This window comes from Coenobita brevimanus, chromosome 98 (assembly GCF_032717465.1).
Source record: "Coenobita brevimanus isolate Jiangsu-jjx chromosome 98, ASM3271746v2, whole genome shotgun sequence".
NCBI lineage: Eukaryota > Metazoa > Arthropoda > Malacostraca > Decapoda > Coenobitidae > Coenobita > Coenobita brevimanus.
In genome coordinates, this window is record NC_137051.1 from 26963812 (window position 1) to 26988246 (window position 24435).

The 24435-nt window shown below is 42.1% G+C and overlaps 1 protein-coding gene across 3 annotated transcripts in view; it reads left to right on the forward strand.

Annotated features, from left to right (window-relative positions):
• Positions 1–24435, forward strand: part of LOC145414012 (luc7-like protein 3) — a 198705-nt gene that overhangs the window by 164620 nt on the left and 9650 nt on the right. For 2 of the 3 annotated variants that reach the window (XR_013899815.1, XM_080283580.1), the window contains exons 6-8: positions 3264–3409; positions 10007–10243; positions 14280–14346. Coding sequence is in view for 2 of the 3 variants with exons in the window: in XM_080283580.1 (XP_080139706.1) it covers positions 3264–3409; positions 10007–10243; positions 14280–14346 (450 nt within the window). In the remaining variant the exon portion in view is untranslated. Of the gene's footprint in view, positions 1–3263; positions 3410–10006; positions 10255–14279; positions 14347–24435 lie in introns of those variants that run through there. The other variant, XM_080283581.1, reaches the window with a different exon arrangement.

Consider the following 24435-nt stretch of genomic DNA (forward strand, 5'->3'; position numbering starts at 1 on the left):
GGTTCCGTTTCTTACACACACTCTCAAACTCATCCACCAAGCCTTGCAGCTCCCCTTCGTCTTCACTCAACAACACAGTATCATCTGCAGACAACAGTACAGGGAGTTTCCAAACACTATCCTCTCTCACCAGGGCCACTCCAACATCCACTACCCTACCTTGTACCTCTTTTATTACCCCATCCATATACAGATTGAACAACCATGGAGACATGACACATCCCTGTTTCAAACCAACTTTCAAAGAGAAAAATTCACTTAGTTCACCATCCACACGCACTGCAGCCTTCGCACCATCGTACATACTCTTCACAGCATTCAACAACTTCCCATCTACTCCATATATTCTTAACACTTTCCACAATCCTTGTCTATCCACCCTGTCATATGCTTTCTCCAAATCCATGAAAGCCGCATACAACTTCTTTCCCTTCTCTAGAAACTTTTCCACTAAAGATCTAAGAATGAATATCTGATCTGCACAACCTCTTCCCTTCCTAAAGCCTCCCTGTTCTTCTCCAACTAATTTCTCTGTTCTTTCTCTAACTCTGTCTGTAAGTATCCTACCATACACTTTTCCTATTATACTAAGAAGACAAATGCCCTTATGATTACCACACACTTCATTCTCCCCTTTTCCTTTGTACAAGGGAATAATTATACCTGACTTCCAATCCTCCGGGACTCTACCTTCCTCCCAGGCCAATCTGCACATCTTCCACATCCATTCTACTACTATCTCTCCCCCATGCTTCAGCATTTCACCACACACTCTCATCAATTCCTGGGGCTTTCCCCGATTTAACTTTCTTCATTGCTTCCACAACTTCTATCCTACTGATTTCTTCCTGTCTTCTCACCTCCCTCCTTCTCCCAGCCATTCCCCAGCCACTTATAGTCGCATTACTTCCATCCTCTACGTTCAACAATTTGTAATACATATATTTGTACATAATACACGTTAAATAGGTACTCTAGCTGCCACACATAACAATAGCCATTAAAAAAACTAGCCATAACTACTTGTTGGTGGCACGTTGGGATTGCTGGAGCTACACATCATGCAGAATCTGCCACTGTTATTGCCATCAGCAGTGAAAAATGCTTGCGCTTGCATACGTTGCCAAGGGCTTCAAAAAATGTAAATGTTTGTATTGAGCAAAATCATAATTTTCTGATCATTGTGATGCTTGGAAGGTAACAGGTTGAAACCATTGGATACAGAATTTGCATTGTTGAAGGCCATTTCCACTTTTCTGCTGGATATGTTGGAGGGCTTGTTTGATTTGCCAGTTGTTGGGATTGTTTGTACTCTGCAGGTGTTGTGGAATTAAGATGAACACTAATTGGAAACAAGTATATCTGTAGGGCTGAGCCAGGAATTCTGAAGTTCTGAATAATGAGTGAGTGGACATAGAGCCAGTTTCATGGGGCAGTCTGTTGATGAGTCTCCTGCTTTAGTTCTTTCCTAATCTTACGTCTGGATTTTACCCACATTATTATTAGTAAGAAATTGGGATGGGATGATGATAAACTGTTATGAATCACCACTTCTTGGCATTGCAGAGACGTGGTTGTTTAAATTGTAATGATATGCTTCCAAAATACAGTAAATGTCCTTTAATCTGGGCCACCAATAATCTGAAAATCCTAATACTCTGAATTTGTCAAGGCAATTTTTTTTTTTTTTTTTCCTGGGCTGTATCTAAAGATTTATCTGGCTTGGACTTTGCTCATGGCTTTGGATGTACCGGCCTGCAACTATTCATCTACACGTCTATGCATTTCCAGTGAGTAAAATAATAACCATTATCATTGTAAGTGTTTATTTAATGATTGTGAACACTCACGATCACTATTTTCTGCTCAGGAATGCCCCTTCACACCCCTATATACCCAGGGATGACGGAAGGAGGGGACGAAACAAGCTCCACCCGCCTCCACCCCAGCTTCCAACCCTTCCCCATACCCCTACCCCTCCCAACCCCCTGCTCGTCATTCTTAACTGACAGTTACATCTCAAGCTAACCTCATATTTTACACTGATAATCACATTACTGATACACAGATAAAACACTGAGATATGTAAAAAGTATATAATATAACTGTGAACATGCTACAGCAAGAAATTAATGCACTATAACGTTGACAGTAAAACAGAAACGTTAGCAACAGCCATCCCAGGCCTCATGCGTTGGGTGCTTGCATGCGTGTGCGTCTGTGCCCGCGTGTTTGAGTGTGTCTGTGTCTGTTTTTAGATGTGTGTGTGTGTGTGTGTGTATGTTTGTGTGTGTGTGTGTGTGTGTGTGTGTGTGTGTGTGTGTGTGTGTATGTTTGTGTGTGTGTGTGTGTGTGTGTGTGTTTGTGTGTGTGTGTGTGTGTGTGTTTGCAAAGCAGTGCATCCAACACATGAGGTCTGAGGTGGCTGTTGTTAATGTTTTTTTTTTTATTTTACTGTCGACATCATAAAGTATTATTTTCTTGCTGAGCATGTCGGTAGTTGTATTATCTACTTTTAACATATTCTAGTGTTCTATGTTTGTATTAGTAGTGGGACCAAGAGTGTTAAACATGAAATCAGCTTGAGATGTAACTGCCAGTTAGAATTCTGGGTGGGGTGGGGGGGGTTGGATGGGGGTATGGAGGAGGGTCGGGATCTGGGGTAGTGGCAGGTGGAGTTTGTTTCGTCCCCCACTCCCCTCTTCCCTGGGTATACAGGAGTAGGAAGGGGGCACCCCTGGGCAGAAATTAGTGATCATGAGCATACATATGTCTAATGTTTTAAGTGCTCCCTCCCAGTACACTGAACAACCGATAGTCTGAGAGACCCTTGGTCCCCAGCCATTCGGATTATAGGACTTTTACTGTATTATCTTTAGTAAATCCTGTAGTGTTCTGCTTATTCCTCCATCTTCTCTTGCTCCTATATAGCTCTGTGAGTAGTTTGGTTTTGGTCCTCTTGAAAATCAGCCTGGAATGACTGTTTGGAGTATAGGTATCTGTTGCTAGTACCTTTTGTATGTTGGTTTAGCATGGTGAAGAGTGCAAAAGATACTGATGCCCTGGCCTTGGATAAATGATAAGACTAGTTTGTTCCAGAGTGTTTTTTTTAATCAAGACTTTTAGTGACTATTATTTTTGTTAGTCCTGGAGACTGCTTTGTAGGCATGAAAATGTAAATGTTATTATTCTCATAGTTTTATTGTGTGTTGATTCATATTCATGGACAGGATAGAATATAATGAAAGTGCCTTTTAACCCAGAGTCGTGAAAAAGCAAGAACTGAACGTGAGCAACAAAGAGAGAAAGAACGAGAAGAAAGACGCAAGGCGTTACTGGAGGAGGAGAAGAGAAGAGAAAAAGAGAGGGAAGACAGAAGGAAGAAAGAAGAAGAGAGACGACGAAGAAGGTGACTTCTATCTTTTGCTGTATATCTTAAATACTATTTTACTATTTATCTTAAATACTGTGTCTGTTTGTTAATTTACATAAGTTATTCTGCCTGTTAACTACTCCATGGCCAAGTGTGTGCAACTTGTCCGGAACCCTGTGGCTGACCCTGGGGTCGAGTTTTTTTTTTTTTTTTTTTTTTTTTTTTTTTTTGCCATATTACAATTGCAATGCAATTTTGAGCTGCACAGTGAATTGCACAAATTTACGCAGATGATATTGGTCACACCTACTGTATACTGTGGTTGGTTTCAGTGAGTCTAATGCACTGATTTTGCCAGCTGAGGACAGGTGGAGGGAGTGTAAGAAAATGTTCTGGAAAGAGGTAAAGAAAGTTAGACAGGATGCCAAGGAAGTTACCTGGGGAGTGAAAAATAAAAATGGTAGATTACTAGTGGAGAAGGGCAAAAAAGTGAGCAGATGGAGAGAGCACTTTAAGGAATGGTTGAACATAGAGATTTTTTTTTTTTTTTTTTTTTTTTTTTTTTTTTTTTTTTTATAAATAGATAATGAATGGAGGAAGAAAAAACAAAGGGGAAAAAAAATAAGTCCATGTGCCTAAAGGCATCCTCCATTCATAAAATATTTTTAACAACTGGATTTGAATTGAAGTGGATTAAATGTTTGTGGGAAACAACTCCCAGGAAGTGAATTCCAGAGAGTAGTAGTTCTTGGGATAAATGAATTTTCATAAGCAGAGGTTCTGCATTGCGGGGGAGAAAGTGTGAATTCGTGGGCGCTCCCAGCTGCCTGAGTATTTCGGGAGAAAATGTGAAGGGGAGGAACAATTGAAGCCAGTTCGTCTGAACACTTACGGTAAAAATATCTTTAAAAGAATGCTAAAGTAGCAACGTCTCTATGTACTGGTAATGGAGGAAGGTCTTGCGTGATGGCAGGATTATTGATGAATCTAATGGCTTAATTTTTAATTTTGTCTAACTGCCTTAGTGCAACTGCTCCACTCCACAATGGTGAACAGTATTCGATCTGAGAACGCACATGACTTTTGTATATTGTGGCCATCTGCTCGCCAGTGAAGAACTCACAAACTCCATACATAAGTCCCAATTTTTTGGAACATGTTCAGCAAGGGATTTAAGAAAAGCTGTCCAGCTTAGGTTGGGGTTTAGAGTAACACCTAGGATATCAGTTGTAGTGGATATGGGAATATTGACATCATTTTAAATTATGTGAGAGTCTGAGGGATTCTTTCTGTTGGAGAAATTAATGTATTTAGTTTTCTGAGCATTAAATGAGACCAGATTTGTTTGTCCCCATTGATTGATTTTAGAGAGGCCCTGGTTCAGAGAAATTGCTGTGTTTATTTGGGAATTTATAATATCAAATTGTGTAAAGGAGGTACTAAATGTGAAAGAACTACGAAGGGTCGAGTCATCAGCATAAGTGTGTATTGGGTTGTGAATGACAGAAGGTCATTTATATGAATGAGAAAGAGGTTTGGCGCCAAAACTGATCCCTGAGGTACACCAGCATTTATGGAATGAAACAGAATAAATACCATCTACCATGACCTGCATTTTTCTATTATGAAGGTAAGAAGAAATTAGAGGAACCAGTGATACAAGGCCGTAGTGTGACATCTTAGACAATAAGGCCCGGTGCCATACTCTGTCAAATGCTTTTGATATATCTGGTGCTATTGTGTGTGTTTCACCGTGTTGGTGTATTGTTTTGTTAATCTGATCGGTAAGAAGGCAAAGAATATCTACAGTTGAACGTTCTTGTCTAAATCCATACTGCCGATCATTGATTAATTTATTGATTATAGATGCTTGATTATGTGTTTGTTAATTAGCGTCTCAAAAACTTTACCAAGAACGGAAGTTATTGCAATTGGTCTATAGTTTGATGGATCAGAAGTTGCCCCCTTTGTAGGAACAGGATGGATATTTGCTTCTTTCCAAGAGGCTGGAAAACTTGAGGTACGGATGCATAAGCGGAAAAATTTTGCCAATACAGGAGCCAACACTGAGGAGCAATTTTGAAGTACTATTGAAGGAATTTCATCTGGACCAGTAGCTTTGTCTGCTGAGAGATTCTGTAATACAGCTTGTACATATCTGGTGTGAATCATGAAAGGAGGTATTTGAGGGGAATCAAAATCAAGTACAGGAATATTGTAATTTTCTGAATTTAGGGTTGAGTTTGTTGAAAAAATGTCAACAAGAAGTTTGGCTTTTCCACCTGGGTCACTTACTAGATTTCCATTGGGGGACTGTAAAGGTGGAATGGAAGAGGAGGTAGTGAAGTTAGTTTTGAATGAATTAAGGGTTGACCAGAATATTTTATCATTTGGGTTGTTTAGTAGTTTGTTAGCCTGTCTATGCAGAAAGTTTGTTTTAGAAAGGTTGATGATAGTTTTAGCATGGTTTCTGATATTTCTATAATAGTTAAAGGAATCATTGGTTTTGGTCCTTGTATAAGTGTTATAGGCTATTGTTTTATGTTCTCTTACTCTAGCACAATTGTGCTCAAACCATTTAGGAGAATTACATCTTTTTCTGTAACTATAATGGGGAATGAATGTTTCCATGCCAACTTTAATGAAATCCTGTATGTGGACAAATGTGGAATTTATATCTTGGGAGAAAAAGGTCCAAGGAACATCCATGAAAAAATTATGGAGTCCCTCCCAGTCTGCCCTGTCATAGTGCCATTTAGTCACCATGACCTGTTCAGAGCAGGAGGGTGTGGTAGGTGTTAAACTGGTGGCTTGAATCAGACAAAGATCAGAGGATCTGAGGGGGGACATCACTTCGACACTATAATGATCTGAATTGGTTGTTAGAAACAAGTCCAGTAGGTGGGGATTTTGATCGGGGTTGTCTGGTACACGGGTGGGTTGACTGACTAACTGGGTGAGATTAAATGAGTCTGCAAATAGCTCACATTCAAGACCAGAGTCATCAGTTCTGGCTGAATAAGTGAACCATTCAACATTATAGACATTAAAATCACTCAGAATAGTAATTTCTGATGCAGTATTAATGCTGAGGACACTTAGTTGTGAAGTCAGAGAGTCAAATAAACTCGGCTCCGGAGGGGCATTAGGGGAACGATAAACAGAACAGAAATACTTAATTTTACCAAAAGAATTTAATTTGTATATGGAATAGTCGAAATAAGGACAATTAGATTTAGTAATCTCCTCCAGGGCAATTTCTAATTTAGCAATGCAACATACGTCTCCTTTGGGTCTGAAATTTTGAATCAAGATATAACCAGGAAAATTAAATCTAGCTAAATCAGAGGTGGAGCTTACTTGTGTCTCTGTCAAAAATATCAGATCAGGGGATTCAAACTGGAGGAAATTTTGAATAGAGTTGATGTTGGAGTAAAGTCCTCTAATATTGCAAAAGAAAATTTTACTGCACTGATGAGCAGATTTAGGGCGCCACAACGCTGGAGGTGGCACAGTCGCTTGATGACGACCGGGAGGGCCCTGTGCAAACGACCCAGCCCTGCAGGTGGTGGTCACCCGAGAAACCACCGCACTAATTCCCAGTATAACAGCAGCCATGGTTCTTTTTATGGGGGAGAGAGCAGGGATTTGTTGTGAAATAACTCATTTCCACAGCTTTCACTCTTGACTTGTGCCCTTCCAACAACGTCCAAGCTTCACTTCCATACATTAGAGTTGGTATCGCAATACTGTCATGTAGTAACTTTTTCACTTCCATGCTCACTTCCATGTTTCTTATCACTGCTTTCAAGGAACCAGCAACCTTTCTTCCCTGCTGTACCCTTTCAAGCACTTCACCCTCCAAACCTCCTTCCTTACTCATCACACTACCCAAGTACTTAAACGTAATCACATTTTCCAATTCCTCACCTTCCAACCTCACAGTACATTCACTGACTTCATTTCTCTCAAAGACCATCACTTTACTCTTCCTTACATTCACCTTTAGATTCCGTTTCTTACACACTCTCCCAAACTCATCCACCAAGCCTTGCAGCTCTCCTTCGTCTTCACTCAACAACACAGTGTCATCTGCAAACAGCAGTACAGGGAGTTTCCAAACACTACCCTCTCTCACCAGGGCCACTCCAAGATCCACTACCCTACCTTGTACCTTTTTTATTACCCCATCCATGTACAGGTTGAACAGCCATGGAGACATGACACATCCCTGTTTCAACCCAACCTTCAAAGAGAAAAATTCACTCAGTTCACCATCCACACGCACTGCAGCCTTGGCACCATCATACATATTCTTCACAGCATTCAACAACTTCCCATCTACTCCATATATTCTTAATACTTTCCACAATCCTTGTCTATCCACCCTGTCATATGCTTTCTCCAAATCCATGAAAGCCACATACAACTTCTTTCTCTTCTCTAGAAACTTTTCCACTAAACATCTAAGAATGAATATCTGACCTACACAACCTCTTCCCTTCCTAAAGCCTCCCTGTTCTTCTCCAACTAATTCCTCTGTTATTTCCCTAACTCTGTCGATAAGTATCCTACCATACACTTTTCCTATTATACTAAGAAGACAAATGCCCCTGTGATTACCACACACTTCTTTTTCCCCTGTTCCTTTGTACAAGGGAATAATTATACCTGACTTCCAATCCTCCGGGACTCTACCTTCCTCCCAGGCCAATCTGCACATCTTCCACATCCATTCTACTACTATCTCTCCTCCATGCTTCAGCATTTCACCACACACTCCATCAATTCCTGGGGCTTTCCCCGATTTAACTTTCTTCATTGCTTCCACAACTTCTATCCTACTGATTTCTTCCTTTCTTCTCACCTCCCTCCTTCACCCAGCCATTCCCCAGTCACTTATACTCGCATTACTTCCATCCTCTATGTTCAACAATTCCTTAAAGTGTTCTCTCCATCTGCTCACTTTTTCTCCCTTGTCCACTAGTAATCTACCATTTTTATCTTTCACTCCCCTGCTAACTTCACTTCCACCCTGTCTTACTCGTTTTACCTCTTTCCAGAACATTTTCTTACAGTCCCTCCACTTTACACTCAAATTCCTTCCAAATTTCTCATCCACTCTCTTCCTACCTATTGGTAGGAAATCTCAGCAATACATAAAGAAATAGGTAGTTCCAGATGAATGTAAATGTCACTTAGGCTTCTCCCTTCCTTTCTTATATATATTTTTATTACGGAAATAGATCACAAGGCGTAATTCAAAGGGGAAAGTACTGTGGGAATTTAGCGAACAAGTGCATGTGAGGTGTTGTCAGGTGATTATTAGCCAATTCCAGGTGTATACCACTATCACTTCCCTTATTTCTTTTTGGTATATATTATTTTGTATAAGTATAGGGCATAGGGCTTATTTCAATGGATGAAATCAGTGGAAAAATCCGGGGGAGATTTGCTTTAGCGCAGCGCGGCAGGGCAGGCGATAGGAAAAGGTAGAGGAGGTGAGGTAGGGAGGGGTGAGAGAGTACTAGAGAGGAGGTAGGGAGGGGAGTCAAGAACAGGGGAAAATGGCTAAATTGTCAACAATGGATGGGAGTACAGATGAGATTAGGAGTGCTGACTATTGGTGGACAGTAGCAGTACATGCTATAAAATGATTAGTAGGAAATCTCGAAAGTACAGAAGAAAGTAGGTAGTTCCAGGTGAATGTAAATGTCACTTAGGCTTCTCCCTTCCTTTCTTATATATATTTTTATTACAAGAATAGATTATACGGCATATTTCAAAGGGGAAATTTCCATGGGAAATTAGCGAACGAGTGCACGTGAGGTGTTGTCACGTGATAATTAGCCAAGTCAAGGTGTATAGCACTATCACTTACCTTATTTCATTTTGGTATATATTATTTTGTATAAGAATAGGGCATAGGGCATATTTCATTGGATGAAATCAGTGGATAATTCCGGGGGAAATTTGCTTTAGCGCAGCGCGGCCGGGGAGGAGAGAGGACAGGGTAATGGAGGGGAGGTAGGTAGGGGAGTCAGGAATGGGGAAAAATGGCTAAATTGTCAACAATGGATGGGAGTACAGATGAGATTTAGAGTGCTGACTAGTGTTGGACATTGGCAGTACTGATAGATGATGCAAGCCACCACTTGTAAGCCAGGGAGAATTCAAAATAGCACAGAATCACAAAAGTGACGCCCCGCTGTATGATCCCTTGCTCCCGAGCATCACGAAAGTGACGCCCCGCGGTTAAGGGGTTAACCAAGAATGCCTTAATAGTGAAAGGGTTGGTGAAGATTAGATCTTACCTCTCCATTTCAAGCAACATTTTCCAAGCCATAGAGAATTATCTGTAGAGAGCAAACTTAAAATATAAAAGGCATCTTCAGACCGAAGGAGTTAAGTGAGTTGGAGCAGAAAATTTCATAGGCTAATTTAAGTAGTTTATGGATTAACTTGTCACGTGTGTCACTGGACATGCTGTTTGATAATTGTGCTTTAATGTTTTCACTTACCTGTTCTGGATCTTCCACACCTTATATGTATTTTAGTGGGATGTTTGGTTAGAATGAATGATAATGGTCATATTTATGCAAACCAGTTTATGTGTTCTTGTTCTACTTTCAGCAACGAGAGAGAGAGGGACAGAGACAGAGATCGTCGAGATCGAAGCCGAGATAGAGATCGGGACAGGGGCCGTGAAAGGGACAGAGATCGAGATAGGGAGAGGGATAGAGATAGAGAGAGAGAGAGGGACAGAGACCGGCGTGACAGAAGGCGATCACGAAGCCGTGACCGAGACAGGCACTCCAGGAGCAGCACACGTTCTCGAGACACTGATCGACGAGATAGGGATAAGGACAGGTGAGTGAAAGGTGAGGTTTGTGCTGTGCTTGCTTATTTGATAACCTCATCAACATAGTGACATTATTTTAGTATAATCTTGCTGCCTTCACCAATGATGTCTGGTAGTGAAAGGGTTCTTAAATGCTCTAACTTCACCAGTTCAAGAAGTCAAAAGTAGAATGAAATTGTCTGGTAATAGAGACTAAGACAAAAGATATCACCATAGTGAAGGGGCTATTTTCATAAATCTGCACAAGAATAACCCTTCATCTGAAGGAGTTATGTCAAGGAAAATTATTTCAATTAGTGCTTTTTTTCAATTAAAGAGGACTATATGAGGTTATGTCAGGTGGCCAGAGACAGTTACTTTTGGGGGACTGAAGTCACTCCCTCCTAAGTACATATCCAGTCATAATATACTCATTACACAATGAGCAACACAGTACCTGCAGGATGAGTCATACAGTTAGCACCTAATGCTACTTCATACTTTGTACAAGCAACTGATGTAATCTTAGGTACAGGAACACAATATTTATCCAACATTAAATCAGAACTCTTATTTTGGCTAGCCCAGGTCTGCTGTCTTGAGTCAGCTGATCTTCTGATATCAGAAGAGTCCTCTGAGATACAACTTTACTCTGTACAAGCAGCTGATGTCATCTTAGGTACATTAACACAGTTTTTGTCTCATTAAATTTGAACTCTTGTTTTGGCAAGCCCTGGTCTACCATCTTGAGTCAGATGTTCTGATATCAAAACAGTCCCCAGAGATACAGCTTTACTCTGTGACTTAACCAAACCAGTTTTAACATCCAGTCACATGATATAGTTAACAAACACCTAAAGATGCACAATACCAGCAACAAGGACACAAGTCATAGCTGAATATGGGAGGAAAATACAACTGAAACCTTGCCACCAAAACTGAAACAATGGCATAGTGTTACTAAAATATTACCTGGTAGTGATCGCTTGAATTTAACTGTGGAATTAATGTTAAAGGAAGGAATTTGAGTGTAAAGTGGAGGGACTGTAAGAAAATGTTCTGGAAAGAGGTGAAGAGTGTAAGACAGGGTGGAAGTGAAGTTAGCAGGGGAGTGAAAGATAAAACTGGTAGATTACTAGTGGAGAAGGGAGAAAAAGTGAGCAGATGGAGAGAACATTTTAAGGAATTGTTGAACATAGAGGATGGAAGTAATGTGAGTATAAGTGGCTGGGAAATGGCTGGAAGAAGGAGGGAGGTGAGAAGACAGGAAGAAATCAGTAGGATAGAAGTTGTGGAAGCAATGAAGAAAGTTAAATTGGGGAAATCCCCAGGAATTGATGGAGTGTGTGGTGAAATGCTGAACCATGGGGGAGAGATAGTAATAGAATGGATGTGGAAGATGTGCAGATTAGCCTGGGAGGAAGGTAGAGTCCCGGAGGATTGGAAGTCAGGTATAATTATTCCCTTGTACAAAGGGAAAAAGAAGTGGTAATCATAGGGGCATTTGTCTTCTTAGTGTAATAGGAAAAGTGTATGGTAGGATACTTATTGACAGAGTTAGAGAAAGAACAGAGGAATTAGTTGGAGAAGAACAGGGAGGCTTTAGGAAGGGAAGAGGTTGTGTAGATCAGATATTCATTCTGAGATTTTTAATGGATAAGTTTCCAAAGAAGGGAAAGAAGTTGAATGCGGCTTTCGTGGATTTGGAGAAAGCATATGACAGGGTGGATAGACAAGGATTGTGGAAAGTATTAAGAATATATGGAGTAGATGGGAGGTTATTGAATGCTGTGAGGAGTATGTATGATGGTGCTAAGGCTGCATTGCGTGTGGATGTTGAACTGAGTGAATTTTTCTCTTTGAAGGTTGGGTTGAAACAGGGATGTGTCATGTCTCCATGGTTGTTCAATCTGTACATGGATGGGGTAATAAAAGAGGTACAAGGTAGGGTAGTGGATGTTGGAGTGGCCCTGGTGAGAGAGGGTACTGTTTGGAAACTCCCTGTACTGTTGTTTGCAGATGATACTGTGTTGTTGAGTGAAGACGAAGGGGAGCTGCAGGGCTTGGTGGATGAGTTTGGGAGAGCGTGTAAGAAACGGAAACTAAAGGTGAATTTAGGGAAGAATAAAGTGATAGAGGTGAAGTCAGTAAATGTACAGTGAGGTTGGATGGTGAGGAATTGGGAAATGTGAGTACGTTTAAGTATCTTTTTTTGTTTGTGTGTGTATGTGTGTGTGTGTGTGTGTGTGTGTGTGTGTGTGTGTGTGTGTGTGTGTGTCTGACTCTGGCCATAGGCTTCACAGCCTGCTTTCAAGGCCCAGTAGCCCTCCTACGTACCGCACACCTCTACATGTCACCACTTCGGCGCTAACACCCACCTTTCATACTGAATACATGCTAGGGCTGTCTCATACAGGACTGGTGTATTGGTATTAGCGGGGGTATTTTTACAACATGTCGGCGGGTCTTGTGGTAGATCAGTAAAGTCTGATTTTATGAAATTCAAATCCTTAAACTGTTCCCTGCCCCAGCGGGATTTGAAACAAGCCACCTTTCTACCGATTGAGCCACCGCCTCCCCCCAATTTGGGTAGTGTGATGAGTAAGGATGGAGGTTTGGAGGGTGAAGTGCTTGAAAGGGTACAACAGGGAAGAAAGGTTGCTGGTTCCTTGAAAACAGTGATAAGAAACAGGGAAGTGAGCATGGAAGTGAAAAAGTTACTACATGACAGTATTGTGATACCAACTCTAACGTACGGAAGTGAAGCTTGGACGTTGTTGGAAGGACACAAGGCAAGAGTGAGAGCAGTGGAAATGAGTTATTTATGAGGAGCCTGTGAAGTCACATGGAGAGACAGGCTGACAAACGAGGATATAAAGGAGCGTTGTGGTGTGGATTTGGTTGTGATAGGAAGCATTAGGAGGAATACACTGAGGTGGTTTGGCCATGTGGAGAGGATGGAGGGTGAAAGACTGACGAAGAGAGTGTATGTGAGTGAGGTGGAGGGGGGGAGAGGGAAGGGGAGGCCGAGGATGAGATGGAGGGATGGGGTGGAGAGGTATGTGAGAGAGGGGAGTGTGAGTTGGGAGCAGGGCAGTGAAATGGCGAGGGACAGGACGACATGGAGGCAATTTGTTTGTGGCCACCCTGTGCCGGATTGATGCGTCTGGCAATGGATAGATAGATAGATTAATGCCGAATAGCAATAAATCTGTAAGTATTACGGAGGTTTTTACAAAGTTTTGGGAGTATTCTAGAGACTACTTTTTTCTAGTGATTTTCAGAGGATTTTTGTATTTTGCTACAGTATCTGTGACTTGGAATTGCCAACCCTACACTGCTGAAAGAGTCATTTACTGATGAAAGGATCAGTTTCGTCTGGTTGTTCGCACTTAGAGTTTGGATGCACAAATATTGTTATAGTACATATGTGGTAGTTTGGATAAGTGCCTGGTAGTTTAGTGGGTAATTGAGGCATTCCAATGGGATTGAGCCTATGTAGGTTTACATCTAAGGGGTGGTTGGGGTTTATTCGTTATGTAATGCCACTCAAGGATGAGTAAAGTTGGTCACTGTCATCTTAAATGTCAGGACTAACTTGCTTGGCCCTAAGCTCCTACGCTTCTCATGAGGCAATGTGGGATTGGATGATGGATGGATTGATAAACGAAAATTCAGTTACTGGTAGTTTGAATAAAGGGGGTTTCCTGTACTTCTCATTGTCAGCGTAGTTGGTTCATATTGTTTACATGTGAAGGATAAGCTGTATGTTCCAAGATATCACAGCTTTATCCATTTGTTCGATGCTGTAAATTGGAGAGCTGGAAGGTCAGTTGTATAGGTATCAGTGAAACTTTAAACTGCAGTATTTCAGTGATATTTTAAGAATGGTAGAAGAGGGATGGGAGGGGCAACATATATCAAGGACTTCCTTTGTTGTATAACTTTCTTTAAAATGAATATTTTTTTTTAATTTTGTAAACCTTTAAAGTTTCCCTGTGATGAAATTTTGTATGTGTTTATTGAGTTCCTGCTAATTTATCCTAATAAGAATTCTCCCAACAGACACCACCGGTCTAGCAGCTCTGACTACGACCGCAGGAGGTACAGGGAGGAGAATGGTAGCTACTAGGTATGTCCCTCCTTGAAGTTTCACTTTTGTGCTATTGATATTGCCTTACTGCACTGTTAGATGGGTTGATGATGATGATGTAAATAATCATTCCTTATATCTTACTGTTAACCATTTATACTTTCTTCTTCCTGGGAACCCCCATTGGGTTTGGCCATAGCTGAAGAATATCCAGGCTGCTGTACCAAAAAGTTGTTCTTGCGTTCTCCATATTTTTTTCTCTTCCCAGCTTTTCTGTAATTGCATCACTCTTCTTAAAAGCTGGAAGTCTTCTTTCTGCATCTCATCACGAGTCCCATCTCTCTGTCACCCCTTGTCATATTACTGTATTTCCCTTTATTCTTTTAGCAAAAAGGAAGAGCATAGGTGACCTTCTTCTTCTTCTTCTTCTCCTCCTCCTCCTCCTCCTCCTCCTCCTCCTCCTCCCTCCTCCTCCTCCTCCCTCCTCCTCCTCCTCCTCCTCCTCCTCCTTCCTTTTTTTTTTAATAAGGTTTCTGGGCCAGGCACATTATGTCTGTGCTAAAGTCAGCCATTCTCACACTAACCCACATCTTTGCGGCAAGATAGTTTTTTTTTATCCCTCCGTGTAAATACATTTTTCATGATAGAATGTTGGTTGTGGTGTCATTTTAAAGCTGAATAATTGCACTTTATTGTAGTGTGGTAAAAGAAGGAGAACAAAGAAAATAGAATGTCAAAATGACGAGGTGAAATTAGGCAAAAACCAAAAATTTTATACCTTGCCATTAAAAAATATTTGGCATAAAAAAACTAATAAAGGTATGTAAATCTGGTTTAAACCATGCAAAACTACAATAAATTACCTTTACAGTGATATAGATTGTGGTAATTTTTAAATTTTATTGCGCAGTAAAACGAAAGGAAAGAGATGCACAATTTTATTTTAGTCTCGGACGCATATTGGCTTCGCAATCTTTTTCTTTGGTCAGTGTAAATACACTTTTTATGATAAGATGCTGGTTGTGGTGTTATTTTGAAGCTGAATAGTTGTACTTTTTGTAGTATGTTCAAAAAAGGAAAACAAAGAAAATAAAAAGTCAAAGCAATGAGTTGAAGTTAGGCAAAAACCAAAAATTTTATACCGTGCTGTAGAATAATACTCACCAAGAATAAAGTGTTAAAGACACAAAGCCATGAGTCTGACCAGCTGTGCAGTACAGCCACGCGTAGAGCAGCATTCCGTGATGTCACACTCGAGTCTCTTTGTTATGACGCGTAAACGTGATTTATGGCGAATGTTTTACAAAACATGTGGAGAGGATGGAGGGTCAAAGACTGACGAAGAGAGTGTATGTGAGTGAGGTGGAGGGGGAAAGAGGGAGGGGGAGGCCGAGGATGAGATGGAGAGATGGGGTGGAGAGGTATATGAGAGAGGGGGGTGTGAGTTGGGAGCAGGGGAGTGAAATGGCGGGGGACAGGGCGACTTGGAGGCGATTTGTTTGTGGCCACCCCAAACGGGATTGAGGCGTCTGGCAATAGATAGAGATAGATAGATAGTTTTACAAAAGTTCTTTAAATTGACGATTTAAGGCGTCGTCGGAATCTCTGAGGTTGGATTTGAAATGACGACCAAAATCGTCATTGGAATCTCAAAGGGTTAATCTTTACTTCATCCCAAAACTGTGATCATGTGGTTCCAAACTAATTTAGTTAAGATACCTAAGCACCCATGCTTCTCCTTGCAGTGAAAGTGCTAAGAACACAAGAACAGTAGTTATTCCCGAGGAAAATGTTAACTAGTTGAAGTTGTGTGTGGTGTGGGAGCTAAATGTGAACGAGTATCCATCCATCCATCATCCAATCCTATATTGCCCCATGAGGAGCGTAGGATCCCGGGGCTAGGCAGACGGTCTCGACATTTAAGATGAGAGTGACCAGCCGCACCCATCCCTGAGTGGCATTACATGAGCAATCAACCCCAACCACCCCTTGGATATAAACCTTCATGAGCTCAATCTGATTGGAGTGCAATAATTACCCGCTAAACCACCAGGCTCCCAAATTTCGTTTTATGGTTACCACCCAGTATAGTAAATGGTTTCCTGGTGTACCGGAAACCCTTTGGCTTGTCACTCAGTGACAGGCAGAAGGAAGAGGAAAGAATGAAGGAAAGAAAGACAGAAGAGGGAGTGTTAAGTTACCCGTAGGCAAAAGGACAAGGAAAGAATGAAGAGAAGGAAGACAGAAGAGGATGGAAGGAAAGAAGGGTGGAGGAGAGGAAAGGGCAGACACCCGAGAGCAGCACTACATCAAGTGAGTGGATGGTGAGTGCCCCCACCTAGTGTTCAGATAATCGGAAAAAAATGTGTTGATTGTGTTTTTGGTGTGAATAGGTGTTTTGTTGGAAAGTTATAAAACTAAAGAGGTTAATGATGAGGGAGCAGTAAAATTCAGAAGTGTTCATGTTTAATGCAGTGGGTTTTGTGACTAATTTTTATGAGCTAACGATTCTGGTTTAGAAAATTTGGCTTGTACAGTAAATGACAGGTTTACATATAGATGTATAAAGAGGAAGAAGTGGCTAGAGTGGATACAGGACAGGGGCTCAGTTGAAATAAAAACTGAATACTGTACAGTAATTCCTCATGTATCTGGACATAAAAGAGCCAAAGGCATTTCTGAGTAGTGGCAACATCTGGATAATGAACACTATTCCCCTACCATACCCAGACCCTACCTATACCCACCTCTAACGTATACCTAACCTATTTGTGCAGTACCCATGCTAAATTTGACAGTGTTTTCTGGTCATTCAGGCATATTTAGACATCAAAACACATAGGCATATCAAAAGTAATGGTAAACACCAAGAAAGCCATGCAGAAAAAGCACTGAAAACCCCCAAACACCCTCCCTATACACTACTGTATGTACAGTTTACCCTCCTTATTTTGGTAGTGTTTTCAGGTCATTCTGGCATATTTTGACATCAGAACATACCTAGGATTATCCAAAATAATTTTCAAAACCAAGAAAACCATGCAAAAAAACACAGAAAACCAAAAAGCACCCTATCTATAAACCCTACGTATGTACAGTACCCCTCATTTGGGCACTGTTTTCCAGTCATTCTGGCATACTTTGACATCAAAACATACTTAGGATTATCCAAAATAATTTTCAAAAACAAGAAAACCATGCAAAAAATCACTGAAAACCAAAAACACCCTACCTAAATACTACTGTATGTACAGTACCTCTCCTATTTTTGGCAGTGTTTTGTGGTCATTCTGCCATATTGTGCTGTCAAAACACACACAGGAATATCCTAAATAAACTTTAATGCCAGGGAAACTATGAAAGAAACCTAAAGTTACATGCCAAAAAATATTCGGTTGGGTTGCTTACCACCCAGTGCACCTCCGCCAGGCTTCGTGACCCGCCACCACCAGCAAGTGTGGAGTTGACCCATGTGGTCTAGTGGCAATCAGTAGCACCTAACAAAGGTCTAGAAACTTCACGTTATCCTCAACCTACTGGAGGTGGGTAATTACTGGTGACATGCGTTGCGGTGATGGTGGCCTGCCCACCTCAGGAGACTCTGAAGACAGCCACAAAGTTACGTCCAACGGAGACTCATTGGCTGTCGACAAGCTCGGTTGCAGGTCCAAAGGTGAAGGTGGGAAACGAGCTGGTGGTGGTGGTGGTGAGAATGGGCTGGCACTCGTGAAGAATGAGTCGATCCTGGTCTGATGGTAGGACCAATGATTCTGCTGGAGGATAACAGCGTCCTGGTCTCCCTGCGGCTCCATCGTCAGGCGCTGCACTTGATCAAGCACTGCCTTTTCCGATGAAACGGGTCTACTTCCTCTGCTGCCATGTCCAAGGCCTCGCCATGTGCCTTATAGCCAGTAAGGTGTACTTCCTCTGCTGCCATGTCCAAGGTCTCGCCATGTGCCTTACAGCCAGTAAGTCCATGGTGAAGCTTGAAGCGAGAGCCATCCCTCGGATGCCTTGAAGTCCTGCATGTTGTGCAGGCGTGCAAACTTTTCAGCAACAGCTTTCACCTCAGTCCCATGCACTAGCATCCCGGCACCACGTTGCTGACAAAACCACATCAGTGTCAACCGGTTGATAATGGCATGCCAGGCCTGGGCCGTTATCTTCCTGTCGCTGCGACGTGTGCTTTCAGCAAAGTCCTGTCCATACTGCCTCCCAGTAAGCTTGTCATGTGACTTCTTGATATTGAACAATGTTGAACGGGCTAGAATGGATTATATTTCCCAAGAATGTGACCCGTGTTGTAGCCTGCGTCTACCTTGCCCAATATCTCACATTTCTTCTCCAGACTCAGAGAACCTTCCTTTTCTGCTTCTTAGGTGGTGGTGGGGCCATCACCACGCACACAAGAATATGGCAGAGCAGGGCCACAACCTGAAGTGGGTAGGGAACCACCACCAACACAACTGCAATCACAGCCATCATTGCAAGCGCTACCATTCCCGAGGGGCAGAAAGGCAGGAACTGAGGTAGGTGCGGGCTTCTGTTTGCTGGCAGGCAGTACAGCGCTGCCATATTGCACCCAACAGTTGCTTTTGAGCACAGAAGAAGCAGCACTCGGCAAACTGACATCTGCGTTTAAGGTTCACTTTCGTTTGCCCAGGCAAGGGTTAGTACATGACGGCAACAGCAGATGACCAGTAGATCACCGCCTCAGGCAGTGTATGACTAATGCGGCCTGCCAGGCAACTCTGACCATTTGGTAGGGAAGCGGACAGGTGTGCGTGGTGGGGGGTTTCCTCACTAATCCCAGAGACCAGGGGACTCCCGCCATTCGGTGTAGAGGTGGACGGGCGGTTTTACCGTACATTTAGTTGTGGCTTGTGGTCTGTGTTTCATGCGCTGTGGCCACCAGTACCCTTCAGCCAGGAACAACATTCGCGTCCTCCGTTCAAAAATAATGATTGAATTTTCTTGAAGATATGCTCAATGTGTTTCCTGGGCAAAATTACATTGGTTGTCTTTACCTAACCTTACCAGACCTAACCTATCCCATTAGGGCTGCTTGGCTAAGGTGGCTGACTGTGGTATTGAAGTGAATACCCATACCAAGTGAAAGTGTATTGTACAGTATTAAACTGTACAATACACACATACAGTACTGTACTGTGAACAGTACAGTACTACCATACCCATTGGTACAGAAATTACTGATACAGTATTGTAATCATATCATGGGAAGGAATCTGTGTGTGTGTGTGTCCTGGTGGCTGCGTGACTTCCGACGTTTAGTACAAAGGCAGACGGACGCTGTCACCGAACATGTACTCATGGCTTGTGGTCTGTGTTACATGCGTGTGTACACTGGTATCTCTCAGCCAGGAGCCACACTCGCCTCGTCCTTTCAAAAATGACCATAGGATTTTCTCGAAGATATGCTCAGTGTCTTTCCCAGGCAGAGTTACGTAGGTTATATTTAACTGACTATACCAAACCTAACCTGCTGCTTGGCAAAGGTGGCCGACTGTGGTATTGAAACAAATACCCACACCAAATGAAAGTGTAATGTACAGTACTGTACATATGTGTCTCCTACTGTACTGTAGTAGTAGTAGTAGTTGTTCCCTTGGCAGTCTGGCCTAACAGCCCTGAGTCCCTAAGGAAGGCCATGGCCGAGACCGGGCTTTCCCCCAGTGCTCTCAAGGAGTGTATGTTGTGTTGTAGGCGTAGGTGATTGTGTGCAGTGCAGTCTTCCATAATGTGCTTAATAGTATGGGGTGCTGTTACATCCTGGACAGGCATCAGCAACGGAGTCATCCAGCCTCTTCTGGAAACTTTAGAGGGCTGAATGATGCCCACATCTCAGCCTGGCCAGGTGGACCCTGTCCTCACGAGGAAGATAGGATTCAGAAGGTTGGATATCAGGAGGCCGTGCATGCAGCTGTGTGTTGTTTTTAACCCCTCCGTGACTGAAGGCCTGGAATTTTCCGTGCACCCCAGGCCGACGCCGGGGCCATTTTTTGAAGTTTCGAAAATTGATTTTTTTTTTTTTTTTTGCCATATTGAAGAGAAAGATCAGATGCACCTAACAGTGCAAATCCCAGCTTCCTAGTCGCATTTTGTGGCTTGCAATGAAGTGCGGAAGTTGCAGAAATATCGGCAACCGATATCACCACCCAAGGGCTCTGCTGCATTGCAACTGGGCAGGTGTTGTTATTTATTTTTTATTTTTTACCTCCCAAAACAATGCGAATGGTGCTGAAATGTTATGCATATATGAGGTACGATGATATCAAATGATTTCAGCACATAATCTGTTAGGAATGGCTGGAAAAAAAAAATGTTATGAATACATTTTCACCTTTTTGATATAAAATATGTTTATGGTAGTTTCGAGTTATTTTTTACATTATCATTGTGCTCATGCTTGGAAAAGGGAGCGAAAGAGTTGAATTTTCAGTCCTGAATGTGAAAACTGCACGTCCTCCAAGGCTAGATTCTTCCATGAGAGGGTCAGATCCGATTAACAATACAGAAGTTGAGTCGCAACTTCCAGCTCCCACACCATGAGCATGGCTAAAAATAGAATCGTAATGCAGTATCAGAACTAAGAATAAGTCTGATTATTACGAATACAGATACAAAGCAGAAATAAATACGTTTACAGACGGGGGAAAATGTATTTTTTCCGTCATAACATGTTCATCTTTCTCTATCATTTTACGTTCATCTTTATCATTTTACCATGCTATTTTCACAATATATATTGGTGTCTCGTAAACAGGGTGGTCGTGTGTGTTTTGCAAGAGAGGAAAAAGATTGTATTTTCTGTATGGGTCAAGATAATGGTGTAACTGTGTGTGTTTAGGCATGGCCACGAGCGAAAAAATCGTACATCCACTCGTCACGACAGCAGGTGGTGAACTGACAGATGATACGTGAGAGGGTGAAGTCAAGGTCAGTCTAATATCCCAGATTTTCGTTCACTTCCCGAAAGTTTTCACAGTTTTCTACAAGTTGCACTGCATCAAATGATCCAAACCATTACAGCAAACCTGAGCGAATAGGTAAAGATACCAAGACAAAAATGTATTTTTCTCTTATTATCATGTCTTTTTTGTATGTGCCTGTATTACTTCATAATCTTAAACAGATGGTTGTGTGTGTTTTGCAAGAGAGGACAAAGATGATATGTTCTGCCTGGGTCGAGATAATGGATGTAGTTGTGCTAGTTAAGGCATGGCCAGGAGCAAAATAATTGAAAATTCACTCATCACAGCAGCAGGCTCTGAACTGCTTGATGGGGTGTATGGGAGTATAGTGTAGGTCAGTGTGAAGACGTTCAGAACGTTCATTCACTTCCCAAAAATTTTTGCAGTTTTTTACAGGCCACACTCAAATGACGCTGGCAGCCATTTATCGGCTAAACGTCATTTGACGTCGGCGGCCACGGAGGGGTTAAGTTACTGAATGGAGCGGCGAGTGATTTGAGTATGGATGTGCTTCTGGAGGCTGGTCTGAGGCGGGCGAGGGGGGAGAGATGACAGTACAGTATTTGTGTATGATATCGTGTGCAAGGTATTGTTTTGATAATCCTTGGTGTGTGTGGATGTGCTGCCATGTAGTGTAGTGGATGTTGTGGGTTTGTGGAGGCTGTAGCAAGAATTTGGGTGCCTGTCATGTCTAGGTGATCCTTGACTTTGATTACTTTGGTTTCTTGATGTAGGTGGTCTGTTGGTGTAGTAGCTGTGCAGCCCGTGATTTTTTTAGGGCCTTGTTCTGTATGGTCTGTAGAGTGTTGTAGTGTGTTTTAGTGAGGTTAGGAGCCCAAGCAGGGCTTGCATAATTCATCACTGAACGTATATATTGTTTGTATACTGTGGTGGTGTTTTCTTTGTTGTGTCCGAATGTTCTATGGGCAAGTAACCTCAAGGGATTGAACCTTGGTGTTATTTTATTTTTAATGTTTGTGATGTGTTATTTAAATGACATTGATGTATGTTACACCAAGGATTTTGTGTGTGTGTGTGTGTGTGTGTGTGTGTGTGGTAGGGGAGTGTTGTTTATGGTGAGGTGTGGGATGTGACTGTGTTCTGCTGTCAAGTTTGTGAAAAGGGTCACTGTAGATTTGGCTGGGGCTATTTTGAGCCTGTTTGTGGTGAACCATTCATGTAGTGTGTTGAGGTAAGGTTGGAGAATGTGTGCAGCTGTGTTAGCATTTTGGTGTGCACATGTAAGTGTTATATCATGTGCATAGGAAACTGTGTGTATCTGTGGTGTGTGGGGTGTGGGTATGTCATGCATGTATATGTAAGGGACAGAACAGATCTTTGGGGGACGCTATTTGTGAAGTTTCTGATGTTCGAAGACTGACCGGCAAATGTTACATGTGCACATCTGCCTGCTAGGTAGTTTGCCAACCATCTTTTTGTGTTATTGTGCATGTTTGTGTTGAGTATTTTGTTTGTGAGGTTGTGGTGGGGGATGGCATCAAAAGCTTTGCTGATGTCTAGTGTGAGTAGGAGTGTTCTTTGTAGTGGCCTAGCTGAATTGATGTCATCAAAAACTCTCTGTGTATGGTCTGTAAGAAGGGTGTTTATGGAGTGTAGTGGCCTAAAGCCATGTTGTAATTGGGCTAGGGGGATGTGAGGTGTGACTAGTTGTAGTACCAGTCGTTCAGTGACTTTAGTGGGGATGCAGAGGACTGTGATGGGGCTGTGTGAGGGAAGGTAACGTGGGGTCTTTGTTGGGTTTAGGGATAGTGATGATAATGCCATGCTTCCAGATGTTGGGTATTATGTTGTGTGAGTAGCTGTAGTTTGATATGTTGGTGAGTGCTTGTGTGCCTTGTGGTCCAAGATGTTTAAGGTGAATGTTGCTAATGATGTGCTTCGTCTGGTTGTAAGTGAAAGGTGCGTAGTCTGGGTCTGTGGGGAACTGACTCTTACATCAGATGATATGTCCATCATCCCAATGGGGGTTTAGATGGCTGACTTATGAGAAGTGGTTTATGAGAGTGTTTACTTGTTGTTTGTTTGAAAGTATGGTGTCTGTTGTTGTGATGACAGCATGTGATTGTGCATTGTTGCTGTTGGAGAGTGTGATGCTGTTTAGTGTTTTGTAGAGTTTACTGGTGTTTGTTTTGTGGTCAAGTGTTTGGAGATAATTATTCCAGTTTAGTGTTTGCAGTTTTGATATTTTATTGTTTATTTGAGAGTTGAGTTCTTGTATTTGTTGTACGGTATTTTGTGTATGGGGTGTTGGGGAGTGTCGCAGTGTGTCCCGTTGACTGATCAGACCTTGAATTTCTGGTGTGAAGTTGGGGTTGTGTCTCTTTCTGTTGCCTGTAGGGATGTGTCTTTTGTCTGCATTTTGTATAATTGTTTTGAAAGTGTGCACAGCGGTGTTAATGTTTGTGATAGGTGTACTGTTTAGTGTTTCGAAATGTTTTTCTGTTTCAGTTGTGAAAGCCTCCCAGTTGTCTCTCTTATAATTAGTGTGTGTGTGTCTGTGGCCAGCTGGGGTGATTCTGGTTTTGGTAGTGATGATGATTGGGAGGTGATCAGAACCAAGGGTTTTGATCACTCTCCAGGATGTAATGGGGGACGAGGTTTGGGGAGCAGAAGTGCTGTATACAGTACTGCCAAATGCATTGGTGCAGAAGTTACTGTACAGTCCTGATATTGTAATCATATTGTGGGAAAGAATGTGTGTTTGTGTGTGTGTGTTCTTACCTAATTGCACTTACTTAATTGTATCTTTACAGGAATGAGTCAAGCTCGTACTGTCCCATGTTTTAAAACATATTTATCGTACATATCCTTAAATTTGCACTTTAAGGAATTGTTGAACGTAGAGGATGGAAGTAATGCGAGTATAAGTGGCTGGGGAATGGCTGGGAGAAGGAGGGAGGTGAGAAGACAGGAAGAAATTAGTAGGATAGAAGTTGTGGAAGCAATGAAGAAAGTTAAATCGGGGAAAGCCCCAGGAATTGATGGAGTGTGTGGTGAAATGCTGAAGCATGGGGGAGAGATAGTAGTAGAATGGATGTGGAAGATGTGCAGATTGGCCTGGGAGGAAGGTAGAGTCCCGGAGGATTGGAAGTCAGGTATAATTATTCCCTTGTAC